Below are 27,323 nucleotides of genomic sequence, written 5' to 3' on the forward strand. Positions count from 1 at the left end.
TGTCTTATATTAGATCCTGAGAACTTATTCATCTTATAACTGGAAGTTTGTATCTTTGACTGATATCTCCCTTCCCCTACCCCCACCCCCCAGCTATTGGTAATACCATTCTAGTCTGTTTCTGTGGGTTTGGCTCTTTCAAATTCAACATATAAGTGATATCATATGGTTATGGTATTTTTCTTTCTCTGTCTTATTTCACTTAGCTCAATGCCCTCTAGGGCCATCCTTGTCACAAATTGTAGAATGTCCTTCTTTCTCATGGTTGAATATACATATATCACGTCTTCTTTATCCATCCATTGGTAGATACTTTTTTCCATGTCTTGGCTATTGTAAATACTGATGCAATGAACATGGGAGTAGAGATATCTCTTTGAGATCTCATTTTCATTTTTTTTTGAGTACATACCCCAAAGTGGGATTGCTGGATAAATGGTATTTCTATTTTTAATTGATTGAGGAACCTCCACACTGTTTTCCATAGTGGCTGCACCAATTTACATTCCCAGGAACAGTGCACAAGCATTCACTTTTCTTCATATCCTTACCAACACTTGTTATTTCTCTTTTTGATCATAGCCATTCTAATGTTCTATGTCATTGTGGTTTTGATTTGCATTTTCCTGATAATTAATGATGTTGAGCACCTTTTCATTAATTTTATTCTTTAAGTAGTGGAAACCATCACTTGTTTTTTTTTTAATATTTTTATTTATTTATTTGAGAGAGAGAGAGCATGAGAGGGGGGAGGGTCAGAGGGAGAAGCAGACTCCCTGCCGAGCAGGGAGCCGGATGTGGGACTCGATCCCGGGACTCCGGGATCATGACCTGAGCCGAAGTTAGTTGCTTAACCAACTGAGCCACCCAGGAGTCCCCCATCACTTGTTTTAAAGCAAAGTTGGTTGGAATCATTATTGATAATTTGGAATGAGGTTTAGAACAAGAAAAGATTGGAGGCAAGAAATCAAGTTAAGAAGAGTACATAATATTGGCTAAGATGTTCTTGGCCTAAATTAGGACAATGGCTGTGGTATGATAGAAGAATGGGTGGATTGAGATGTTGTGCAGAAAAACTTGATAAGTATGTTGACATTATGAGAGCAAGGTTTTTTGTTTGCTGCTGTTTTTTGATCATTGCAATGTCCTCAATCATCTAGAATACTATCTGCACGTGATACTCAATGACTATCTATTGGATGAATGGGAAATTTGGTGGCTGACTAGGTGTTTTGGAGGAAGATTAATGAGAAGTATGTTTGAGGGAGTAGTAGAAGATGATGCTCAGCTTTTTCTAGATGAGTGATAAGGTGGAAAGTGATGCCAGCAGTTAAGGGAGGCAAAACTGAAAATAAGATGGCCTGGGAATGTGAAGGGGGAAAGGAAGAAGAATTGTGTCTAATATCTTTTGTGTGAAACTGGTTGGAATGATTTCTTATAATCTGTGTATATTGTGTGATTAAATTGTACACCTCTAGAATGCCTAGCTGCAAGATTTTTTTCAGCATGGGCAATTTCACCTGGATAATCCTGTGATTTGCTGAGGATCCTCTGGGGGAGGAGTGCAAAGAAGCAGAATAATGGATGCAAGTGGCAAGCTAAGGAGATGAAAGTTCCTTCCACTCATTGGTAATGGTTAGAGAGTTGAGAAAGAGAAACAAGTACCTCTAAAATTTTGGCTTTTATACACTATTAATACAAAATAATATATTTAGCTATGAAATGAGAGCCCCGGTTGATGGGCCAGGCTCCAGTCTCCAGAGGGTCTCAACAGCCCACTTGCATGTCAGAGTAAATGCAAGGAGGATTTACTTCTAATCATGCTGTGTGGAAGCCGTCTCCTCTAGTTCCATAAGCTTGTACCACCTATTAAGCCCCGCACCAAGTACCTCGGCTTGATGTTGGATTTACTGGGAGGAGATGACTTTTATGCACTGAGCTCAGAGAATAATTTAGCACTTCCCAGTTAGGGTAACAGTTTCTCCTAAAGACAGACTAAAATGTGAAAGGGAGAACATCAGAAAGTGATGAGATCTTTATAACCAGCTTTACCTCTTCAGGTACTCTCTCAACCAGGCACTTCTTGCCTTTGTTCTGTTGGGAAAAATCTTTTAGAATTACAGTTTTAGAAATGATAGCAGTAAGAAATATATATATATATTTGCCAAGGAGAGTTATCGTTTTCTAAAGTACTTTACTGTTTGAACTTTGATCTTCACAGATATGACTATATGGCAGCCTATGAAGGCAGAGCACTGGGGAAACTGATAAGCAAGGAAGGAGAGGTGGCAGTAATGGAGGGAGATGGCTTAGAGCCCAGGCAGGACAATGTCACTGTGTTGCCTATGCAGCTTCCCAAACCAGCCATTCGGGCAACTGACTCTCAAGCTTCTCTTCAGTTCCAGGGATTCCAAGAGCTTATCGAAATCCCCCCAGATGATTCACCCACTGATGTATACAGCTTTAACTTTTTGTTGTCAAATGTGAATAAAGACAACCAGGAAGACCATACCCCAAAAACTGTCTCAAGCTACAGCCCCTCACAGTTCAGTTGCCTGAGCTTGATGCAGGATCAAATGATGTGTAAAACAACCAACTCCTATCAGATGACACAAGAAAGAAGGATCCAGGAAGAGGATGGAACCTGCGACAAATGGAATATAATTAGAAAACCATACTTAGAGAAAAGAAGGCCAGTTCGGAAAGCACCTCAAGCCACTCCAGATCCAGTGCCTGAGAGAAAAAGAACAGCTCCTATTAACCCTGCATATACAATTCGCAAGTCAAGAGTTGCTAGCAGTGTCCACACGAGACCATACAGGGATAGGGTGATTCACTTATTGGCATTGAAGGACTACAAGAAACCTGAACTGCTTGTTCGGCTTCAGAAAGACGGCATCACCCAAAATGAAAAGAACTCCCTTGGAGAAATTCTGCACCAAGTAGCCAACCTGAATACTCAGAATTTTTCATATACCTTAAAGGACTATGTTTTTAACGAGCTCCAAAAAGACTGGCCGGGATATAATGAGTTAGAGAGGCAGTCATTGGAGTTGGTGCTTTCCAGAAGAGTAGATGCATTTCAGAACGTGACATGTACCAATTCCACAGGATCTTCTGTAGGTTCTAGTACAGCTGAAATATCTCAGGAACAGCTTTCCAGTGCAGGTGTTATTAATTTATCGAAGAGAAAAGTTAGAGTATCTCGCCTGACAACTGCAATACACTCAACACCAAATGACCATTTGAATAACACCAGAGCAAAATCTGCTGTAGGGCTCTCAGGCCATTCTGAGGCTATTGCCCATTCCACCCGTCCTCCACTGCCCACAACCCGCCTTCCCTCCTCACATCCTCCTCAGCCTGCATGTTCCAGCAGCAATTCTTGTGGCGATGCAGAAGGACCTGGGGCTCCAGGTTCACGTGTTGCCAGCTTTAGTCAAAATAGAATAATCTTTGGGAACCAGAGGGGTAAACGTCCTCGCTTGAAAACATTACCCTCTATTTCAATTCAAATATATCCAGAGCCTGTGGAGAAAAAACCTTTGATGTCTGATAAGAAGTCTGAATATACATTTGTGGAACGTGAAGCAAAGAACCGAGAGTACAATATTGAGATGATGGGGAGGCAGAAGACAGATCCAGAAAGACAAAGTGAAGGTGCAAAGCCAAACTCAAACGAAGTTAAAGAGGTTTGCACTGCTTCTGGGAAGACTGGTGCAGCCTCTGGGCTCCCAGATTATTTGGCTAACTATGTCACTATAGTTTCCTCTGAGCAACGTCAGCAGTATGAGCAGGAATTTAGAGTAGAATATGATGAATATCAGAGCTTGTATGCCAAGATGCTGACTTTATCTAGAATATTTATTAACCTTGATTCAAAGAGGAAGCACCTTTCTCCAGACTCAAAAGAATATCAGGATATTAATAAAAAAATCTCTCTAGAATATCAGAAGATGAAACAGACTAATCCCAATTATTGTGCAGAAAAACACAGATGCCAGTATCTTTATAACAAGCTAGTTCACATTAAAAGATTAATAAATGATTATGACCAGCAGCATGTAAAACCATAGCACTACAGAGCTAGGATCAGAATAAATAAATATGAGCTTATTTATTTAACATGCTGAATTGCTTGCTCTGGATTCTAAAGGGATAAAACCATTTTGTTGAAGCAGTATTACCATTTTAAGTTTCCTTCCTTTTTATGTTCCTTTTGATTTTAGTTTTCATTTTTGATATTTTTGTTTATTTGATTTTATGTTGATTTATGTTTATTTTAATTTTATGTTATTTTAATTTTTCTTTATTTACTTTTCACTTCCTTTTACTTTGCTTTGTACCTTCAAAGCTGTTTCATCTGATCCCTTTTACACATAAAATGTGTGTTTTCACTTCCTTTTTAAAAAAATATCAAGGATCCAGTATCTTGGAATAAAACTTGTACACATTTAAAAAATAAAAACTTATAATGAGTAATATGAAATGCTTTTGAATAAAAATAAAAACTTACAATGAGTAATACGAAACGCTAGTGTCTTTTTTAAATCTTTAATGCAAAAGCAACCTTAAAACATAGACATTTAGAAATTTGTGCAAAATACCACAATTTCTTCAAACAGTACACATTTTCATTTCATTAAGTTTATTTTTGACCTTGCTTAAATATGTTACTTGTATTTATCTTGGGGAACACACGTGATGTGGTCAAACATGCAAAGACTTTTGAGAGAGAGAGAGCATGTGAGTGGGGAGGAGGGACAGGGAGGGAGGGAGGGAGAGAATTCCAAGCAGGCTCCACACCCAGCACGGAGCCTGATGCCAGGCTTGATCTCACAACACTGAGTTCATGACCTGAGCCAAAATCAAGAGCTGGACGCTTAACTGACTGAGCCACCCAGGCACCCCCAAACATGCAAAGATTTTGAAGTAACAATTCAATTAAGTTGTCTTTTCAAAGCACTGTCATTTCAAATAGGAAACATGTTTACAAATCTAAGTTTTCTTTGTGGGGGAGGAGGTGCCGAGGGAGAAGGAGAGAGAGAATCTTAAGCAGACTCCATGCCCAGCATGGAGCCCAACTTGGGGCTCAATCTCAGGACCCTGAGATCATGACCTGAGCTGAAATCAGAGTCAGACATTTAACCAAACTGAGCCACCCAGGCACCCTACAAATCTAAGATTTTCAATATTTTCCCAAATTTGAGTATTGTCTTTATTAGATGTTTGTCTCCACCATCCCAAAGACAGTTGGTACATACCAAAGAATAAGTTGCGTACGCTAGGAAACCTAATGATAAAATGAAAACTTATAAACTTACCAACCAAACTGGGAATTAGAACATTCCCAATACCGTTGCCAATACCTTTGTTTTCCTCTCATCTATCCTGTGTCCCTCCCTCCCCCAAAGTGGTAAACACCTCCTCAAGTTTACATTTATCTTTCCCTTGCTTTTCTTTTTGAATACGTCCACTATATTTATAAGCATCCCTAAACAGTATATTGTTCAGTTTTTAAATCTTTATGAAAATGATGGCACACTATATGTAGTCATCACCTCATTTTCTTCATTCTTATGCTTCTGGGATTTCTTTATGCTTAGGTATAAAGCTGTAGCTTATGAGGTTTCTCGCTTATATGCTGGGTCATCATGTGACCTCAGCATCATTTAGTTATCCATCCTCTTGTTATTAGAGATTGGGTTGTTTCTCATTTGTTGTTATTATAAGCAATGTTGCAGTGAACACTTTTTCCATATTTACCTCTTTCTATCATGTGTGTGCTTATTTTCATGTGTTTTCATTTTCTATGTCTTTTAAACCCCACGGGAATTTATTAATGCCTTTGTATGGTCAATAGTTATTTAGATTTATATGCATTTTCCATTGCTTCTCAGGCTTTCCTCCATTTTCTTATTTCTGACTGAGATGATTTTCTTTTTTCTTCAAAAGCTCCCTTTATCCTTTAATGTAGGGTCTTCTGGAAGTGAATCCTTTCAGTTTAGTGTGCATGTGCTTTTAATTGATCTTTAGTTTTAAAGGACAGGTTAACTAAATACAGAATTCTAAGCTGGTGGTTAGTTTTCTTGGCAGTATAAAAATATAATTCCACTTTTGTTTGGCTGTTTTATTCACGTGGAGGGAATTAGCTGTCAATCTCGTTGTTCCTCCTTTGATGGTCATGTGTTTTTTTTCTATCTATGTGTTATGTTTGTCTTCTTGTCTTTGGTTTTCAGCAGTGTTACTGAAATGTATCTAGTTGTGATTTTTGTTATTTATCCTGCTCGGGGTTCAGAGTGTTTCCTGAAACCATGGTTTGATGCAGTCCATTAGGCTTGGAAAATTCTCTACTAATATATCTGTAAGTATTGCTTCTCCCCCATGTTTTCTCATTTTCTTTTCATTTTCCTTATGTCTCTTTTGGTCATTTCTGTAATTCCTATCTTTCCTCTCCATATTTCCATCTGTATATTTTCTCCTGACCTAACTTCTAGCTCTCTTATCTTCTAGCTCTCTTATCTTTGTGATAGGTACCATGTTTTGTCAGAAGAAAGTTGTTTCTTTATAAATAATATTGTAATAATTCAGACTGGAGATATATGGACTTAAAAGGGGAGGTGAAGATGTTAAAAGTGCAACTAGAAAATGTGCATAAATAATTTCACACCAAAGAAATAGTATTTAAAATAGTAATAGAAATCACTGGCTTGCTTCCTAATTTTATTTTTATTACTCTCATAAATGCTATTTTTTGAAATATAAAACATCCTACCTACCTACCTACCTACATACCATAAAGGTAGCTAGCTAGCTGGTTACCTATATTACCACACAGCAGGATGTTTGGTGTGTACTGGACACTTACTAAATGACAATTGCAATTAATTACTATTATTCTGTTGTGTAATACTGCCACAAACTTAGCTACTCAAAATGACAGGCACTTATGTATTGTTGCACAGTTTCTGGTGGTTCCTCTGCTTCAGGGTTCTCATGATGCTGCATTTAAGATGTTGGTCAAGGCTGGGGTCTCATCTGAGGCTCAATTGGGGAAGGATCCACTTCCAATATCACTTCTGGAGTTATTGACATGAATCAGTCAATTCCTTTTGAGCTTTGGGCTAGAGCCTTGGTTGCTTTCAAGATGATGGCCAGACATAGAATTCAGTTCCTTGCCATGTGGTTATCTCCATGGGGTAGCTCACAACTTGGCAGTGGGCTTTATTAAAGAGTCCGCTAGGAAGATGGAAGTTACAATCTTATGTAACGTAATCATGGAAGTGACATCCTATTACCTTTGCCATACTCTATTGGTTAAAAGCAAGCCACAAATTCCATCCACACTCAAAGGGAGAAGATTATATAAGGACATGAATATCAGAAGGTGGGATCACTGGGGGCCATCTCAGAGTCTGTCTGCCGTAACTATCATCATCTTCAAAAAACTCAAGTAATTCTTTTCATATAACCATTTTCAGTATTACCTCTTTTAACCAGTTTATTACATCATTCCTCACATTACTGTATGAACAAAAAGACATTCATTTTCTTATAAAACACCTGGAGACAACCCCTGCTCTATAAAATATCAATTTGTACAATCAGAATATCTCCCAATTTAGGTCTCAAAAAGTCATATCACAGGAGATGGCCTTTGAAAAAGTAAACATTTTGATTCAATGTTCTTTTAAATCAGTATATATCAATATTATTAAATTATTAGCATGTGTTTGATTAAAACTCCCCCTCGCTTTGAAAATGAAAATACCATTTTAATTTACTGACTGATTCCATTAAAACATCTTTCTGAATCATCTTTACTCATCAAAAGTTATGAATGCCTCTGCTACATATTCATTTATTAGCATTTATATTTGTATTCCCTACAAGTAACCTCAAAAGTTATCTTACATGCTTTAGTACTTCTGTGCTGTTTCTCAAAGGGCAAGGTGGCTTCTTTTGCTTGACAAGGCATATGCTTTGACCTTCTTTTTCCATGATGACCAATAGAGTATGTCAAATTCAGCTCAAAAAGCTGTATCCAAGAGTGTCCAACCTCTGCACTCTCTGCGTCCTTCTCCCAAGTCATAGCTGCTCTGATTGCTGATGCCCTCATATAGGAATTGTCTTGTCCCATAGAGGGGCATATCCCTCTGTACTGGGCGACAGGGGCTGTAACTGATCAGGAAAGTCCTGCCAGAAGGGACTGTTTGGAGGTGTCAGTGTTTAACAACACAATACTAAAGGTTCCATTAGCTAAGATACTGGGAAGCCAACAAATGCCTGGAGGGGTGGGTATCGCCTGACATTCAGAACAAACAAAGGTAATGTCTTCATGGACAGTCAAAGTGTTCTATGGCAACTGGGAGGAAAATTGGATCTGAGTGCCAGGCAGTAGACTGGGTGCTTGAGAAAATTGGTTAATAATACAGTTCCTGCCTTTGGGCAGATTTCTTAGAGTATGTAAAGAGATAATTCAGTCAACATAATACCCTCCAGTTCCATCCACGTCGTATACTGCTATGACTGGGGGGAAGCTGATGATGTTGGGTAACAAGGATGGGGAACAATAATCATAAGAGGTATCTATCATGGAGCATATTCCAGGCACTACACTCAGTTCTTTATCATAATTTTCTGACTTAAGTCTCATCCCAATGCTGTGAGATAGGTATTATTATGTCAATTTACAGAGGAGAAAATTATGGCTTGTAGAGTTATAGTGTTTTGACCAAAGTTGTGGGACTAGGTAATGAGACCTGAGATTTAATCCCATTTCTGTCTAATTTAAAACTTCTATGTGAGGAAGTCCAAGCAGTTATGCTACTGACAGAGATTCAAATGAGTAGATAATCAAAACAGTAACAAAGACTCATTGCCTTCTATAGCATTGTGGCAGGAGACTAGGTTCTGAATTCATAACTAGGGTTGAATCTTGACTCTTCCACTTCCTATATAACTGGAGAAATTACACAATAGCTCTGGAGATTGGTTGTCCTGTCTGTATTTTGGTAATAATAATACTCATATGATTATTGTGCCTAGTGCAAGGTAAGCACTCAATAAAAGAGCTGATCTTGTTATGATTACTTCCTCCTGTTAAATGTGGACATGTGTGTATTGCAAATCAGAGGGCAGGGGGATTAACTTCAAAGTTATCAACAGAACAAGGAATATTTACTATGACTTGGGATCCATAGAGAAACACTTAAGTTAGAAACATGGAAAAGATATCAAATGTATTGTCTGATGAATTCAGGTGCATGAGGTCTCTGAAGTCAATATAAATTTGCGGTGGGAAGCTTCCCCTAGGCTGTACAGATACAATAATAAAAACAGGTCTTGTTCTAGTTCATGACCAAAACCTAAGCACACATACCAGCCAGGCGTTTTCTTACAGTGTCACATCACCTCTTTGAAGCAGTATAATAAGTTTGACAGTCCAGTTGACTGGTGACTCAGGGGGCCAGCATTCTATTTTCCTTTGCCGAGGTTTCTCATGGAAGTCATATGAGGGGAATATGTTGATCTGACACTGTAGTGATGACCACATTAGACAGAAGAGCTATTATAGATGTATTATCTGTGTCGGGTGGCATGAGAGACCATTAATAGTAGTGGTAGTTGAAGCTATGAAATAAGAGAGTATAATTGCTAAGTAAGACAATGAGTCAATGACTTGTTCTGTCCTGGGAAAGGCACAAACATTTAGAATATAAAAGGAGGAACAGAAGTGAGCAGAATGGCCAGAGAAGAGAAATGGAAACTTCAATGCCTGGGAGCCAAGCAAGAAGGTAATCCACAGTTTCAAATCATACAGAGAAATCAGGATACTTAAGGTCAGCTCCCCACAGAGCAGCATGAAAATGCAGAACTATGGGAATCCTGCATGACTGTACTAGGATCCCTGCTCCTTCTCCAACACAAATCAAAACTATACATTGATTCCAGCTCCAGAAATTTTCAATGTATTTACTTAATTTAAAAAGGTATGGGGGCGCACCTGGGTGGTTCAGTTGATTAAGCATCTGCCTTCAGCTCAGGTCATGATCTCAGGGTCCTGGGATGGAGCCCTTCATAGGGCTCCCTGCTCAGCAGGGAGTCTGCTTCTGTCTCTGCCTCTCCCCCCTGTTGATGCTCTCACTCTCTCTCTCTCGCAAATAAATAAATAAAATCTTTTTAAAAAATTGTGTGGGGATGCCTGGGTGGCTCAGTCAGTTGAGCGACCAACTCTTGGTTTTGGCTCAGGTCATGATCTCATGGGTTGTGAGAATGAGTCCTGTATCGGGTCCGCACTCAGTGGGGAGTCTGCTTAAAGATTCTCTCCCTCTGCCCCTCCCCCTACTTTCTCTCTCTCTCAAATAAATAAATAAATCTTTTTTAAAAAAAGTATTGAATATCTGAATTCCACATGAAATTTTCAGTAACTTTGTCGCTGACAAATGAGTATTCTTAGGTGGATTAGATCTTTATGTAATAAAAGTCTGGAATGTTTTGTGACATTATCACCTCCATCTGAAAGATATAAACTCATGGGATATTTAACTGTTCATTTCCCTCTGGTAGATTAGGAAGCATTTCTCAGAGTAGATGATTTTTTTTTCAAAGTAGATGATTTTGATGCCAAACTGAAATTTATTTGATGTCCAGAATGTGTGTGCTGGTTTTATTTTACATAATGATAATCAATTTCAGTGAATGATGAATCTGCTCTGTTTATCTTTTAGGTTTCATCAAACTTTCACTTCATTCTTTTGATTAAGAAATCATTAATAAATTTTGGCACTATTATCTCTACAGTTTTTACTGTCACCAACATACATTATTTTTGTGGGTTTTGCTGGTGTTATATACTTGGAATGAAGTAATGTTTTAGAAGTCCTGAGGCCTGAGTAAAAAACAAAAAAGTATTATTAGCCATCTAATTTACAGAAAATAATTTTGAGATATTAGCAGAATATACACCTATTATACTATGTGGGTTGCTAGTCACATATTTGATATTTTCATTTTAATTTCTTGCCCCTTAAATTGGTCCTTATAACATTGGTTGAACGTATTGTTTCTCTTATGTTTTGTAAGACTTTAAAGCATTTGCGTAATATGCATCCTCTTTTTAGTCTAAGTCCATGCTTCCTGTGCAAAGTATAACATTAGAATTTTAAAGTTAATCAATTCCCAATTTCAATTGGAGTAATCTTTGGCAATAATGCAATGAAGTTTTCTCCTATTTTCTCTTCAGGCAAACATGAGTCCTTCCCAGGTATAACTGAGGTTTAGAATAACATCTCTTTGTTAGTCTAACAAGCTATCCCTTCAATGGACTACCTGTCCTCCTTTCAAGAAGATGAGCTATCGAAACCTGACTTAAAATCACCCTTCTCAGATCCATGTCCTTGACTGCCATTTGTCTAATTAGGTGCTTACTTGATACAAAGTTGGCTTTCCTCATGCATTAAAGGTGTTGAAACTGAAAAGCATGTTTCTGCCTTTTCTTTTCACAACATCTCAAATTAACTTCCACTAAAACATAAAACAGAAGTAGTGATGGTCTCACCTACCTGTTCCAGTGACACTTCTTGTCAAATAAGGAGTGACTTTCAAATTGAGATCAAGTATCTGGCACAGCTAGCTCAGGAACAATTGGTATCACTATCTTGAATCTTCTCATTGCGGCACTTGGTTCTGATAAGGATAATTCAGCTTCAACGTAGAGATAATTGGTAACCTTGCTTCCCATGAAGCCATCAGAGAACCTTGGTTACCTGGATATGACAGCCTTCTAAAATCTTTTCATCTATTTCTCACAGCAGAAGCATATATAAACCGTACAAACATGTTAAACAGCTAAGCATCGTAAATTGCATCTTTACCGAACTTCTGATGGTGTAGTGTGAAAAGCCCGTGTATTTGGGCTTATTCTTCTCAAAGTACTTGGAAAGTGACTATAATTCACAGGATCCTGTATATATGGTTAATTCCTTAATAAGAGATTAATCATGTCAGCATTAGATTAATAAAATATGCTACACAATATTATCATTTTCCTTAACAGATCTCCATGGGACATGAAACTTTTGATACTGACCTGTAAAAATCAAAAGGTAGACTTATGCAATCAATTATTTAATGATCCTGTGGCTTGGGATTTAGAGAGAAACACTTGAGTTAGCAACATGGAAGAAAATCAAGTGGACTGTTTGATGAACTCAAGAGTCTGAGGATTCTGAAGGCAACTCAAAACCGAGAAGAAAAATTTTACCTAGCCTATACAGATGAAAGAATAAAAACAGGTTTTGTTGTAGTTTGTGACCAAAACTTCAGCAAACATTTTCAGTCAGGCGTTGCTGACAATGTCATACTGGCTCTTGGAAGCCACGTGATGAAGTTGGCAGTCCAGTTGACCGGAAGCCCAGAGACCAGCATTCTATACCTTTGCCAGATTTTCTCAAGCAACTCGTTTACCCTGTCTTTGCATCAGCTTCTTCTGAAATGGGTCTGAAAAGAAATGCTGTTTCTAAATTATTTGGAACTGTATTCAATGTCTTCATACTCTCCCATGAGTACAGCTTATTATTTTGTGCTTATCAGTGGATAGTCTTTGAGACAGGACTAAAATATTTTACAGATGAGAAAACCAAAACCCAGAGAAATCAAGTGATTTGCTTACTTTAGGGTTTCTTAATCTTGGCATGCCTGACATTTTGAGATGGATAATTCCTTGTCATGGGGGTGGAAGTGTCCTGCACATTGTGGAATGCTAAGCGGCATCTCTGGCCTCTATTTGTTAGATCCCAGTAACAAATGCCCAGTCAGAACTATGAAAAATGTCTCCAGACATTGCCAAATATTCCCTGGGGGCACAAAAGAGGCCCAAATTCAGAACCACTGGCCAAAGTAACACAGAAAGATGGTGGCAGGAGTTAGAAATGGAATCTAGGCCTCCTGACCCCTACTCTGCTGTTATTCAGCTGCACTGCCTTTCACATGAATTGGTACTTAGAGTGAAAATAGATATCAGGTTAGTTCCCCTTGCCTTGCCAAGAGATGGCCTTCTCTGGAGTTGGTAAATTGCACTGCTGTGTTGTAAGTCCCGCACTAGCATAATGAAAACGTGTAAATAGAAAAATGCCAAGTTGACATATGTGAGTGATCTATTGAAAGGAGACCTTGACTATTTACAATTTTTAAAGTATAGTGTGTGTGTCTTATTAATGATGAATATATTCAGCGGTGTATATCTGACAAAATTAGGCATTACAGCAAACATTCATTTCAGTATGCAGAAGTCAAATCCAATAACCACTTCATGAATACCTTTAAGTGATAAATTTCATCTATATTAATAGTTGAATAGCTTTACCAAACACACAACTATCCTAATAATATAAAAACAAGTTTGACAGAGGACCTATGTATCCAGGGGATGAGACTATGATACCATATAGGCCAAATTTAAATAGGGCGGTCAGGGAAAACTTTACTGAGAAGTTGGCATTTGAACAAGATTTAAAGGAGGCAAAAGAATATGTCATTCAGATATCTGGAGAAATAGCATTCTTAGGCATAGGGAAGGGCAAATGCAGTAGCCACAAAAGAGAAATAAGTTTCTGAAGTGTTTGGATAACATCAGGGACACCAGTGTTTCTGAAACACAGTAAGTAACTGAGTTGTGGGAGAGATAATAAATAGATTATGTAAGGCCTTATAGACATGGTAAAGGCTTTGGTTTTTCCGAGTGAGATGAAAGGACACTAGAAGGTCTTATGTGGAGGAATGTTATGATCTACTTAATTTTAGAAAGATTACTCCAGCTGCTGTGTTTAGAATATACTATAAAGAATTGAAAGAGGGTCAGTAGTGAGGATGCTACTAGAATAATTCAGATGAAAAGTAGTGGCAGCTTGCTTTAGTATAGAATTAGTGGAAGAAGTGCAGGAAATGATTAAATTGTGGGTATTCTGAAGGTATATGAAATATATTTTTCCTAATAGGTTGGATGTGGGATGTGAGAGAGTTGATGATAGCTCCAAGGCTGGGGCCTGAGAAATGTGAAAGATGATGCTGAGATGGGGAAACCTGTGTGAAAAACAGACTTGGGGGAAAGATAAAGACCATGGTTTGCCATTATTTGTCCAAGAGCATATATAAGTTTTGACTTGAGAGGAGAGGTCCTGGATGGAGATATGTAGAGATATGTATTTTGGAGTCATCGGTGTATAGTTACATTTAAAACTGCAAGACTAGACAGGATCACTGAATAAGTAATAGAACATTCAAGAAATGAGCCCTGAGGTACTCCCACCCTTGGAAATTTGGTAAGATGGGGAGGAACTGGCTAAGGAGACTGAAGAGAAATGACCATTTCTAGTTCCTTCCAAGAAGTTGGCTGAATGTAGACCTCAGTTTCTTGCCATGTGGGCATCTCCATGGGGCAGCTCACAACTTGGCAGCAGGCTTTACTAAAGCTAGCAAGGGAAAGAATCTGCTAGCAAGATGGAAGTTATAATCTTATATAACATAACCATGGAAGTGACATCATATCAACTTTGCCATACTCTATTGGCTAAAAGCAAGCCACAAATTCCACCCACACTCAAAGGGAGCGGATTACATAAAGACATGGATATCAGGAGGTGGGATCAGTGGGGGCCATCTTAGGGTCTGCCACAACCATCATCACCTTTAAAAAACTCAGAAATAATTATTTTGAGATAGCCATGAAAAGAATGCTAGAATAGCATGGTGTCATGGGAGCAAAGTGAAGACCCTGTGAAAGGAGAGATGACCAACCATGTCAGATGATGCTGATAGGGCAAATAAGATGAGGAGTGCAACAATGATTGGATTTAAATACATGAAGGTTATTTGTGACATTGACTACTACAATTCTGGTGTAATGGTGGGGTTGATTCTGATTGGAATGGACTCAAGAAAGTATGGGAGGAGAGGAATTGGAGGTCTCAAGTGCAGTCAAGTCTTTTGAAGAACTCTGGCATTAAGAGGACCAGAGAAGAAGGGTGATAGCTACAACAGATGTAGGGTCAGAAGTGTTTTAAGATAGTAGGAGAAATTATAGCATGTTTGTATGCTGATGGGAAGAATCCAACAGAGAAGGAAATTAGAATGATTCTGGAAAGTGGGGATAATTGAAAGAGTGATGTTATTTCTTTTTTAACTTAAAGAAATAACATACTTTATTTTAAAAATTCCAAGTATGCTTCAAATGCCAACTGACCATTTAGTAAGTACCCACAGAGTTTCAATCATTGTACAGAACATTAAAACACTTGTCTGTACTCTTTTAGAGCAGAATTGCCTATTCTGTTGTGCTCATTTTTGCACGGCATTGACATTTTAGTTCCAGTGTCACATAATGACCAGTTCTTCAAGACTTGCTCAGGTAACAAGTTTCTGATCCATAGACGTGGATCATGTCAACTGTTATACTTAATGTCCTCTCCCTCTGAAACCACCACCACCTCTTCCTCCTCTGAAGCCTCCACTTCCACCTTGTCTTCCGCCTCTGTCACCTCCTCCCCTCCCCCCTCCTTGGCCTCCCCTGCCACCATCTCTTGGAGGTCCCTTCTCACCTGGAGGTCGAGGGGTAAAAACCTCTGTGGTGGTAGCAGTTTATTCAGGTCTGTATAGAACTTCTGCAGTTTTTTTTTTTTTTTAAAGGAAGATGCCTTCATATTTTCTGACAACTTCACGGAAAAATAAAAATCTCTAAGTTGCCCAAATATTTCATCCACTCTACCAAGTTGTTCTTTGTCTCTAAATAAACTGGGGCATTGAAATAAGGCATGTTCTTTTCGTCTGTAGTACATTTATAAACTGTGTTGTCTTCACAGGGATGCAGGAACTCTCCTAATAAAATGATATGTTCCAGAGGGCCTTGGTCTTGGTCTTTGTTAAAGCCTCCACGGCCACGAAAGAGTGATGTTATTTTCTAAGTTAGGGTCTTGGGGAAAAGTAGAGGAGATAACTTTAGAGCAGAGCATGGACAATGTGCCAATACTGACAGGAAGAAAGGCCTAGCATATGTGTATATTTATGGGAAGGGACATGATATATATTGTGATAGCTTGTAAAGTTCTTTTCTGAACTTCTTTCTTTATCTATCTATCTGTCTGTCTCTCCCCTCCTTATTTTCCCCCAAGCAATGTTATCAGCTGAAAGTAAAGGTGGAGAAGAAATTGTTGGATATCTGAAATGGAAGGATAATGCAGAAAATAGGTTTCTATGACAGTGAGGGAAGGAGTGAATTACAGAAATATATTACAATTGCCTAGCAGCATTCAGAGCCTTGCCTAACCTTAAGAGGTTTAGAATGGCAATCTTTCTGGGTTTCCAGAAGTAGAGGAAAACCAGTTATATTAATGTCTATCATACGGATGGACTGTGGAATTTAAGCTAGGTAGAAATGAGTGAAAAGTTACTAAGGGTAATGAGCCTTGGTGGGGAGAGGATAATTGGAGTTGGGGTACTGGCAGAAATGAACTGCAAATATAGAACATGGTAGACAGAATGAGGTGTTTGAAACTGAAACTCTGGAGTGGTTACATCTTTGGTTATGACAGGGTCTAGCATATACCTATGGGAGTAGAGGGATAAGATAAGGTGAAAAAAGAACATTTGGGAAGAGGAAGTCAAATGAAATTTCAGGGTGTTTGAAGAATTACCCATGTGAATAATGAAATTACCATGAATTATGGCTGGGGTAGTATTAGAGAGTGACAGTGAGCTAAGAGATAAAATCTCCAGAAAAGCCTGGAGGGCTTGGCCATTTTTAAGGTCATTACAAAGACAGGGTGTTGACCACTCCCCGTTGTAACCATTTATAGATATTTGAAGCGAGGAGATTTTGGGGAGGGAAGAAGGAGAATATAATTAAAACATCTTATAGATAGTTTGGTGGGGGGGACTTGGCCATTTTCAAGGTCATTACAAAGACAGAATGTTGACTGTTAATTCAGTATCATCATCGTCCTCCAAATACCTGAAGCCATTATGGCTAATTTTAATCACTTACCAAATTGTAACATTTGTTCAGATAATCAATTAATTGTTTAGTAGTCACCTGTGACTGACCTGGAAGTGGATCATTAAGTGTGGAGATTTTCCTCAAAGTGGAAATATAAAAATGAAAACTGGAATCCTTACGTTAGCTGAAGAATTTGACAATCCAAGGGAAAGTGATTCAATGAAGATCATAGTGTTAATAAGTAGCGGAGCCAACAATAGAGTAAAGCTGAGTTAACGTGGACAGATTTAGCCACAAAGCAAAATAAAACAAAATAAAAGCAACAAGGGCAGCAATAACAACAAACAAAAAAGAAAACAGGATGGCCTGTTAAATTTGGATTTCACACAAACAGTACATTGTTTTGGTAGTAGTATGTCTCAAATATTGCCACAAAACATTCTTGTACTTAATGTGTTGGCAATGCTGTCCTCAGTAAGTCAGTTCACTGGTTGTCTCTGCCTCTGTCCCTGTTGCTACAGAGCCTCATTGTATAAGTTATATGGTGCGTGTGTGTGTGTATGTGTGTGTGTGTATTAGGGGAGGATCATTATAAGAAACAATGGTTTGTATTTTCTTTGTGCGTAAGCATAATACCTTTAGAGTATTTTATGAGAGTTGAAGGCAATTATAACTAAAAGTCAGAGAAGCCAAACAGATGTGGCCGGTAAAGTATTTGTTTAAAGGCTGCATCATCACACCAAGTATGCATCTTTCTTATAAGGACTGCTTCTTGATTCTCTTTCTGATAGTCTAACAATTCAGGAATAGTTGCAATTTCTGGGAAGAGGAGAAATTTTGTTGCAAGGTCGGGCAAGTATACTCCTCTTTACCATTTTCCTTGCCATGGCTTTTTGTACTGATTTAGAATCATGTTATTAGCCCAAAGAGATTCTATTTATAAACAAGGACAATAAATGTGCACTAACCAACATATATTTTCTACAAAACCTTTTTCCAAAACCATTGACTGATCTCTTTCGGTGACAGAACCTTTGGTTCCATAGCTATTCGAATTATTTCTAAGTGACTTACCACATCATTAGAGATTACAGCTCTCGCCTGAACAAAATCAATCCGTTTAAATAGGAAATGATTTGCTCCCAGATTAACACAACATTAACATTTGAAACTATTGACTAAAAATGTCAGCCTTTCACATTTTTTTTTAAAGATTTTATTTATTTATTTGAGACAGAGAGAATGAGAGAGAGAGCACATGAGAAGGGGGAGGGTCAGAGGGAGAAGCAGACTCCCTGCAGAGCAGGGAGCCCGATGCGGGACTCGATCCCGGGACTCCAGGATCATGACCTGAGCCGAAGGCAGTCGCTTAACCAACTGAGCCACCCAGGCGCCCAGCCTTTCACATTTTAAATAAACAGACTTGCTGGCGCCTGGGTGGCTCAGTCGTTAAGCATCTACCTTTGGCTCAGGTCATGATCCCAGGGTCCTGGGATGGAGCCCCGCGTCGGGCTCCCTGCTCAGTGGGAAGCCTGCTTCTCCCTCTCCCACTCCCCCTGCTTGTGTTCCCTCTCTTGGGGACTCTCTCTGTCAAATAAATAAATAAAATCTTAAATAAAATAAAATAAAATAAAGTTAAGTAACTGGTTCAATATCATGTAGCTGGCAGGGCTGTCATACAAAGTCCAAAGCCTGTGCTCTGTTTGCTGGGGAGTTACACAAAGCCTTTGAAAAAGAACTCAATATTGATCAGTGATATATTTTGTAAGATGTTTTTTGATTATTCTGAAAAAAAAAATTATTACTAATAGACAATAACTTATTTGTATATTGTCTTACCATTATCAGTGTACTTTCATTTATACTACCTTAGAGTGTCTCAATTGTGTTTTAAACTCATATCAACCATCAGAGATAGACAAGGTCAGTATATTTAGCTCATGCTACCAACAAAGTAGCCAAGAGATTAAATGCTGTTGCCAAGGTCATAGATGAAGTAACAGAGCCAGGAATCAGGTCCAGACCTCTTGCCTCTAAGATCTACTACACCGTGCTGATGATGCCCTTTGGATGCCATCCTCACTCACTCTGCTGGGGCTCTGACAGACTGCATTAGGCATCCTTCTTTTGCAGATGCCTTCATTCTTCCATTTGGTTTCTCATACCCCCTGTTGGGCCTCTCTTCCATGGTAATGCCCACTCCACATTACTCTTGCTCTGATAGCCTTCTTCATGCCACATAGCTTCTTCCAGATGCCAGGCATGAAAACCTGCCTTGCTTGTCTCATCTCATTCTTTAGGACTGAGTTGTTCTGGAACAGAAGAGGAGGCGAGTCTCTAAAGGGATATGGTCCCTGAATGAAGGGAAGCACGCAAAGACAGTCTTCACCTTTACTTAGTTTTTCTTGTGCAGTTTGCTGGGAATAAGTAGCAGTCTTACTGGACTGAAGCTATAGAAGTCAGGGTCTGAGGCTGTCAGGGTGAATGGATACTGAGGGGGCAAATCTCTAGAGAGGACAGAACCACACAATGGAGCTTCCTCAATCTGTGTTTCTCACAAAATATATAGTTGGCTCACTCCAGAGCTGCACAAATATAGGGTGAGACTCCAAGGGACTCAGCAGAGATTAGCAACTAGGATGCTAAAGAGCTGCACAGAGATTACAACTGCTATGTTTTCAAGGCATTTTATTTGTATAATTATTTGTTTAATATTTTTCTTCCTACATGGAAGAAAAAGTATAGAGCAGGTTTTATCTCCCATCAACTTCTGGATTTCTTGGGCCATATTAATATAATGTAGATATCATATATTTACTATGTCTATTCAACAATCATTCTTACATTGACATTGAGTTTTATAACCAACTTAAATTTGCTTTACATTTGAGGCTTAACCCTAAACCTCCTCAAAAGCAGTTGCTAATTGTAAACTCTGTGCAGCTTTCTGTGTATAGTGGGTTTAGTGTTTGAGGTCAGTCTTCTTAAAATCATAATTCTGCATCCATGGGTTATTCAAAGTGTGTGTGTGTGTGTGTGTGTGTGATCTCACATAACAGCCTGATTGGAGTAATGGCAAATGATATGACTAAGCAATGCACAAGCAGATAAATACAAATAACCAGGAAGCATATGCAAAGTGCAAAGTGTTTAACCTGATTAATTATCACAGGAATGAAGATTAGAACAACAGCTATCACATTTGAAACCTCAGAAAGTAGGGATGGTGCCAGCGGTTAAGCCTCTGACTTTGCTCAGGTCATGATCTCAGGGTCGTGAGATGGAGCCCCAGTTGGAGCTCGGCAGCCAGTGTTGTCTGCTTAAGACTCTCTCTCCTCTCCCTCTGCCCCTCCCCCACTAAAATAAATAAATAAATCTCCTTTAAAAAAAAAAAAGAAACATCAGAAAATGAAAAGTGCTAATACTAGGATTGGCATGGATATGAGAAAATGGGTCCTTTCATACATTGCTGGGGGAAATGTAAATTTGTACAAGGTTTCTGGAGAACAATGTGACAAAATGTATCAAAGTTCTTAGTGTGTTTGTATCCATTTTTTCTGGTGGGGCTGTTGTAAATATTATAAATATTGTTGCTACAGACATACTTTAACATATGCCTTGGTTCAAGAATTTCTCCTAGGGTAGCAGTTCTCCAACACTGGACCTCCAACACCTTAGGACCTCCTTTTTTTTTTTTTTAAAGATTTTATTTATTTATTTGAGAGACAGAGTGAGGGAGAGAGAGCGCAAGCCAGGGGAGGCAGAGGGAAAGGGAGAAGCAGGCTTCCCGCTGAGCAGGGAGCCTGATGCGGGACTCAATCCCAGGACCCTGGGATCATGACCTGAGCCAAAGGCAGATGCTTAACCCACTGAGCCACCCAGGCGCCCACCTTAGGACCTCTTTAAACTCTTATAAATAATTAAGAAGAACCCCAAATATGTGTATATGTAAACATGCCATATTAGATAGTAAACTGAAAAATTGATATTTCTGCCATTTCATTTGAAAATAACAAGCCCATTACATGGTATTAAAATATTTTAATGAAGAGTATGTTTTCAAAACAAAACACAACAAAAGCAATGGGGAAAGGGACTTTTTTTTACATTTTGCAAACCTCTTTTTAGCACGCGGATTAAGAACAGCCAGTTAAGTCCACATAATCTGTTTCTGTACTCAATCTACCACAGGATATCATTTTGGTTGAAGTAATTTTCTCTCAAATATGGATTTGAAGCAATAAATTTACTTTAATAATGCTTTAACCGCATTCCCTAAATTCTGATATGTAGTATTTTCATTAACATTCAGTTTGAAATATTTTATAATTGTTACTATTTTATTTTTGGCCTGTGTTTTATTTAGACCATTGATGTCTTCAAAATAAAAGTTCAAATTAAGTTTTCCAAAATCTCTAAGTAACTTTTAGGACAAATGTGGCTTTCATGTCCATTTATTTTCAGGGTTACCATTTTCCTTGTTAATTTCATATTTTCTCATTAGTTATTTGATACTAAGAAGGTGTGGGGACATTTTGTTTCACAAGATGTCTGTGTATCAAATCATCACACTGTACACCTTAAACTTACATATGTTATATGTCAATAATATCTCAACAGAGCTGGGGGAAAACGGCAGCAGGGGATATGATCTGTGTGTATAGATCCAGCTTCTTTAGTTTCTGGAGTGTTGAACTGAATAGCCTAGCCCACAGTTTTTTTTTTTTTTAAAAATACCTTTAGTAGCTTTTTAATTATTAGGACTTTTTTCTTTTAAATTTTAGAAATTCCATTTGGCTCTTTTATAAATACCAATAATCTTTTTAAAAAGAATATCCTTCTTCTCTTTCATGTATTTCATTTTAATTTTTTTTAGATCATGTATTTCATCTTATCTTTTATTTGTTTAAATATAAATACACTAAATTTTAGATTTTGTATTAGATAATTCCGTTAAATATAGATTCTGAGCTAATTATAGAGTTTATTGTTTCTGCTGATTTTGTTTGGAAGTGGGTTATCTTCTGGCCTATTATGTATTTGGGGACTAAAAACTCATAGAATCCAGCTCTTTTTGTGGAGATCCTAAAAATTCTGAGTTAAGGACCCATCTCTCCAGAGAACATTAGCATTTGTTTCTTCCAAGAACACCAGGATGATACTCAATTAAAAACACTTGATTTTAATTTCGTGTCTCCCCCCCCCCCCCATGCTGCAGAGGGCATGTAAATTTGAGCCCCTTTGCCTGCCTAAGGATTGATTGTGCTAATGTTAGAGGAGTTAGAGGAGTCAGAGGAGACTTATTTTTCACCTAGACTCCAATATGAAACAAAGTTCTTTATTATCTTTTTTTACTGTCTTGTGGATTTTCTCCCAAGTCCATCTTTTCATGGAAGATGTAGACTTTTCAGAATCCCAGATTTTTACAGAAGATTTTAGCCTTAATTCCTTCCTATGAGGCTCAAGGCTCGAATCCTTTCCTTTACTTGGCTGGTTAATAAGTCTCTTGGTTATCCAGATAGACAAACACCTGCAGATACCACGGTAGCTTCAGTTTCATGTGCTGTTCTTGGCTTTTTCCATTTGATTCTTCATTAATGTATTGTGAGTTTGGATACGCATTAAGTTGTGTTTGATATTTTATCTGGCCTATCGATCCATTCTATACTGGAGTGACTTTAAAGTTACTTAATATATTGCCGGAAAGAGCAGTCTCATAAAGATCTTTTTAAAGACACTATCATGAATATATTTTTCAAGGTTGTGGTGAAGGGAATGTCCTCTCAACTCCCTCTGGGGGCATAAGTAGGTACACCTGGGAAGGGCACACAAAGCAAATCTTTCTCATCAGGTTCATTCCATACATTATATCTAGGAATTGCTAACATTTTAATTATATTTAGCATGACTCCTAGTACTGAGACTTTTTAGTCGACCAACTGGGCAAACAGAAGCAATCTTAACTTTCTGCCAGCCCATCTGCAAAGGACACCTGTACTGATAATTTTGACCCAATATAAAAATGCTTTTCTTTTACAAATTAGAAAAGTCCTGTAATCTATGTTGTATCTGACTTGTGTTCTAGCATTAAACTTTTTAATTAATCTCCCAGAGAATACTGGGATCTGGCTCTATTATTAGACAAAGAGGAGCATTGGCTTTTGTCAGGAGGTAACTCCCCAATGATAGTGTTAGGATCTGCAAGGAAGAGGATAGAGAGGATACTTCTATTTGTTAAGGGAGTCTGGGATAATTTGGCTGTGGGAGTTTGGGTTTGGTAATACCTGGAGACCTCTGTATCTGTTGATATTACCTTTCCTATTATCTATATCCAACTTGTTCATGTTCAATGCCATAACACTCAATAGAGAATTAGGGAAGCTGGGGGTTTAACTGAAATTATGATTTGGCAGCTAAGAGGGTCATACTACATATTTGGTTTTCCTCTTACTCAACCCTATAAAATACAAGAGACAATAGATTCATTTAGCATGCTCATGGTCATATAAATCCCTGCCTTGATACTAGAATTTAGGGATTTGAGAATCTTGATCTTTTTCCATAAAGTATCCAGAGCTATTGGAAGCAGCCATCTGTACCCCATGGTCCTTGAATTTCTGCATATTGTCCTAAAAGCGGCAACCACTCCCCCAAATTTTACCTTCAATGATTACCACATTCTAGGTGCCCAGATGCCTAATTTAATAATCTATTTTGTCATTGTATGACATGGGCTACTGGGTGAGTATCCATAAATATTAGTGGGATCTTTCACAGCATTCAATCCACACTAAGCAAGATAATTAATCTCCGTTTCCCTGCATTTCTGGGTATCTGTGGCATGCAACACATTCATTGTAATAATCTTAGTATTGCTTGGAATTCTTGGTTGCAAACAACGGAAAACAATTCTAGTTGACTTAAGCAAAGAAGTCAAGGGTATTGAAGGATCCCAGTTTCCTCACAGAACTGACATAAGGGAGGGAGATGCACCCTCAAAATATAGATAGGAACCAAGGGAGATTAGAATTTGCCTTCAAGTGTGTTTATATGATAGATAGCTGAAAACAAACTAAAAAAAGACAAATGAAAAGTATAGTGAGTAAAGGCATGGTTTTAAGTCCTATTATGTCATGTCAACAGGAATTGGTCAATCAGTGAAGCGAGTAATTTCAAGAAAGTAAAAATGAGTTTCAGGAGAACCAAACCAAATAGGATTCTAGCATATGTATGAAGTAAGCAGATATAGGCCACAAAATAGGAGCTAAAACCAAATTGTAAAGAGGCAGATAGAAATGCAGTTCCCATAACAAGTTAGCAGGTTTATGTAAAGAGCGTATCAGGACTATGACTATAACCAAATGGCAAAGATTTGCAAGCTTATGTTCTAATCTCAGAATAACCACTCTACTTTGTATAAAAAGATAAGTGATTGCATAATGGAAGTCAGAAGTTGAGTCTACTTGATAGTTCTCTTGGGATTCCAGCAGTTGTCCACAGCAGATAAACACACACACACACACACACACACACACACTAAATTGCAAGAGGTTAGGTTAACTTAGATCAGAACCATAACTTGGTTTTGATATTAAAACTTCATTACAAAGAACCATAAAGTACTAAGAGTTTCTACTGTATTTGGGGCAAAGCTTTGGCATTTTGACTTTTAAATTTCATAGTCTTCCTTTCTAGCTAAGTTCTTCAAAACATTCAAGCACATACTCATCAGTAATTACCACCTGATTTCCCATTTGAACTTTACCTAAGTAGATAATGTCCTTAATATCTGTCATCACCATAAGCCATCTTATTAACCTGGAGAGGGAAAAGCAGGTGAAATCATGGTCTCTTTTCTTCCTTTGTCCATTTGTACAGTTTTGTCCAATTAGAAGAGACCTTTGTGGGAAACGGTTATATTTTGAGCTCAAAACATATTTGAATAGTGCAGATTTGGGGGAAAATAATCATTGTTTTCTCAACATCCATGAACTTACTCTTCTAAAGAGCAAATATAAAACCTATTTTAAATCGGAATACTACTTTCAGTAAGCAAAACTGAAAACCATGTTAATTTTAAAATCTAAACTCAAAAGCATCATTCCTGTTTCAATCTGTCAGTATTGATATATAGGTTTGCCTCAAGCATTCTGTTTGACTTTTTCAGTGTCAACCTCAAATGTCATCTTTTCTAAGATTGATACTAAAAATTTAACTTCTTTCTGGGGCGCCTGAGTGGCTCAGTTGGTTAAGCGACTGCCTTTGGCTCAGGTCATGATCCTGGAGTCCCAGGATGGAGTCCCACATCAGGCTCCCTGCTCAGCAGGGAGTCTGACGCTTCTCCCTCTGACCCTCCCCCCTCTCATGTGCTCTCTCTCTCTCTTTCTCTCTCTTTCAAATAAATAAATAAAATCTTTAAAAAAAATTTAACTTCTTTCTTGCCAAAATGATAAAAAAACATTGTAAACAATAACTTAAGATTTGTTGGCTTTATCCAAAAGCAAAATTAAGATAAGATTAGTGATTTTAGGTTTTATCACTCTGTTGTATCTTAGATCTTTGGAGAAGGATAATTTAGAAAGTTTAGTTTTCTCTATGGATAATCAAATCTAAAGATTAAACATTGTATGTTACAGCATTTATTATACTGTATTGGTATTATGTGATATGAGCTATTTGGAAAGAGGATATAGAAACCAACCTTCGATATGGATCCCAGTGATCCTTGCCTCTTATATTTATGCCCCTGTGTTGTCCTCTCCCAAGTGAATCAGGGCTGACTCTCTGTAACCAGTAGAATATGGCAGAAGTGGCAGTTTATGACTTCCAAGGTTGTTATAAAAAGCAATGTGGCTTCCACATTTATCTTTTATCACTCACTATGGGGAAAGCCAGCTGCCATGTTAGAAGAACTCTCAAATAGCCCCACGGAGGAGCCCATGTAGACAGAAACAGTGCTCTCTTTCTCTTAGCCAACACTAACTTGCCAGCCACGTAAGTGAGCAACCTGGAAAGCTTATCTCCCAGCCACAGTCAAGCCTTCAGATGATTGCAGCCCTGAAAGACATCTGATTTAGAGATGCAACCACAACTGCCCAGTGAAATACTCCTGGAATTTCAGACTTAGAAAAACAATTAGAGGTAATAAAAACTTATTGTTGTTTTAAGCTATTAATGTTTGGTGGTATTTGTTACATTGCAATAGATAACTAATCCATAAGGGAATGCATCTGACTTATTACCGAGAGTTGCAACCAATAAATGTTTTCTTTTTCTGTGAATGAATAAATGAATTTCCACAGAAGTAGAGAATCTCTAAAAAGAAATGCTGATTTATAAGTGTCAACTCCTCTGTCAGAGGCACCTTTGGTTGGCCTTTGGAAATGTGACTCACTGGAAAAAAGGCCCCTGCTGAATCATTCCCAGTCTATCATACACAGTTAATATTAGCAATGCAAATAGAAACAATAATGCTAGTGTCTTCTTCTTTACCACTCCTGTGTTATCAGGATGTTTCATTGGCTGAAGTTTACTAAGATGACATAATATTTAGGATCCTGGATTCCTTTGTAGTTGCAGGGGTATTTGCTCATTTATGGGATCAATCTCCATTTGCCTGCATTTGTCTTCCTCTCAATTAAACCTCCTTTGTTATTCTAAAGTTAAACCATTTTATAAAGCAGTATTTTTTTTTAAAGATTTTATTTATTTATTTGAGAGAGAGAGAATGAGAGAGAGCACATGAGAGGGGGGAGGGTCAGAGGGAGAAGCAGACTCCCTGCTGAGCAGGGAGCCCGATGTGGGACTCGATCCAGGGACTCCAGGATCATGACCTGAGCCGAAGGCAGTCGCTTAACCAACTGAGCCACCCAGGCACCCAATATAAAGCAGTATTGTAGGTAGAGGAAAATCTGCCCATTTTTTTCTCCCTTTGACCTTATAGAAGATAACCATTGACAAACCTTTTATTCTAATGGAAAATTATTCCAAAGCTATCCTAATAAGGCTGCTTATGAAATGTTACATATAGCTTATTAAAATCTGCCAAATCCTTCCCCATGACAGCCATTCAATAATTTTGACTGGATAAAGCAGTCAACAAGCAACCAATTCTCTGATGTTTTGTTTTGTGTTTATATTTCCTCCTATATTGATTCATCTTGGACTAAGTCAACTGAATTGACTGGATGTTTTAGTGTCATATATACATAGTACTAATGTTGAGGAGCAATGGTAGTCTGAATTTTTGCCTTATTTGTATAAGATTTTTATTTTTATTTATTTTTTTCTATTTAAAGAGTATTTATTTATTCATTTTTTAAGTTTTACTTTA

The 27,323-nt window shown here is 38.0% G+C and overlaps 1 protein-coding gene and 1 pseudogene across 1 annotated transcript; one reads left to right on the forward strand and one right to left on the reverse strand.

Annotated features, from left to right (window-relative positions):
• The first annotated feature begins 2,231 nt into the window (after positions 1 to 2,231).
• Positions 2,232 to 4,076, forward strand: LOC123849107 (RNA polymerase II elongation factor ELL2-like). The gene has a single exon (XM_045881848.1). It carries the CDS (start codon positions 2,232 to 2,234, stop codon positions 4,074 to 4,076), a length of 1,845 nt encoding a protein of 614 aa, XP_045737804.1.
• Positions 4,077 to 15,453: 11,377 nt separating this feature from the next.
• Positions 15,454 to 23,334, reverse strand: LOC123849251 (H/ACA ribonucleoprotein complex subunit 1-like; annotated as a pseudogene).
• Between the last annotated feature and the right edge of the window lie 3,989 nt (positions 23,335 to 27,323).

The sequence above is a fragment of the Mirounga angustirostris genome, unplaced genomic scaffold, assembly GCF_029215605.1.
Source record: "Mirounga angustirostris isolate CCGP_5_RB_7025 unplaced genomic scaffold, mMirAng1.0.hap1 SCAF_11, whole genome shotgun sequence".
Taxonomy (NCBI): Eukaryota; Metazoa; Chordata; class Mammalia; order Carnivora; family Phocidae; genus Mirounga; species Mirounga angustirostris.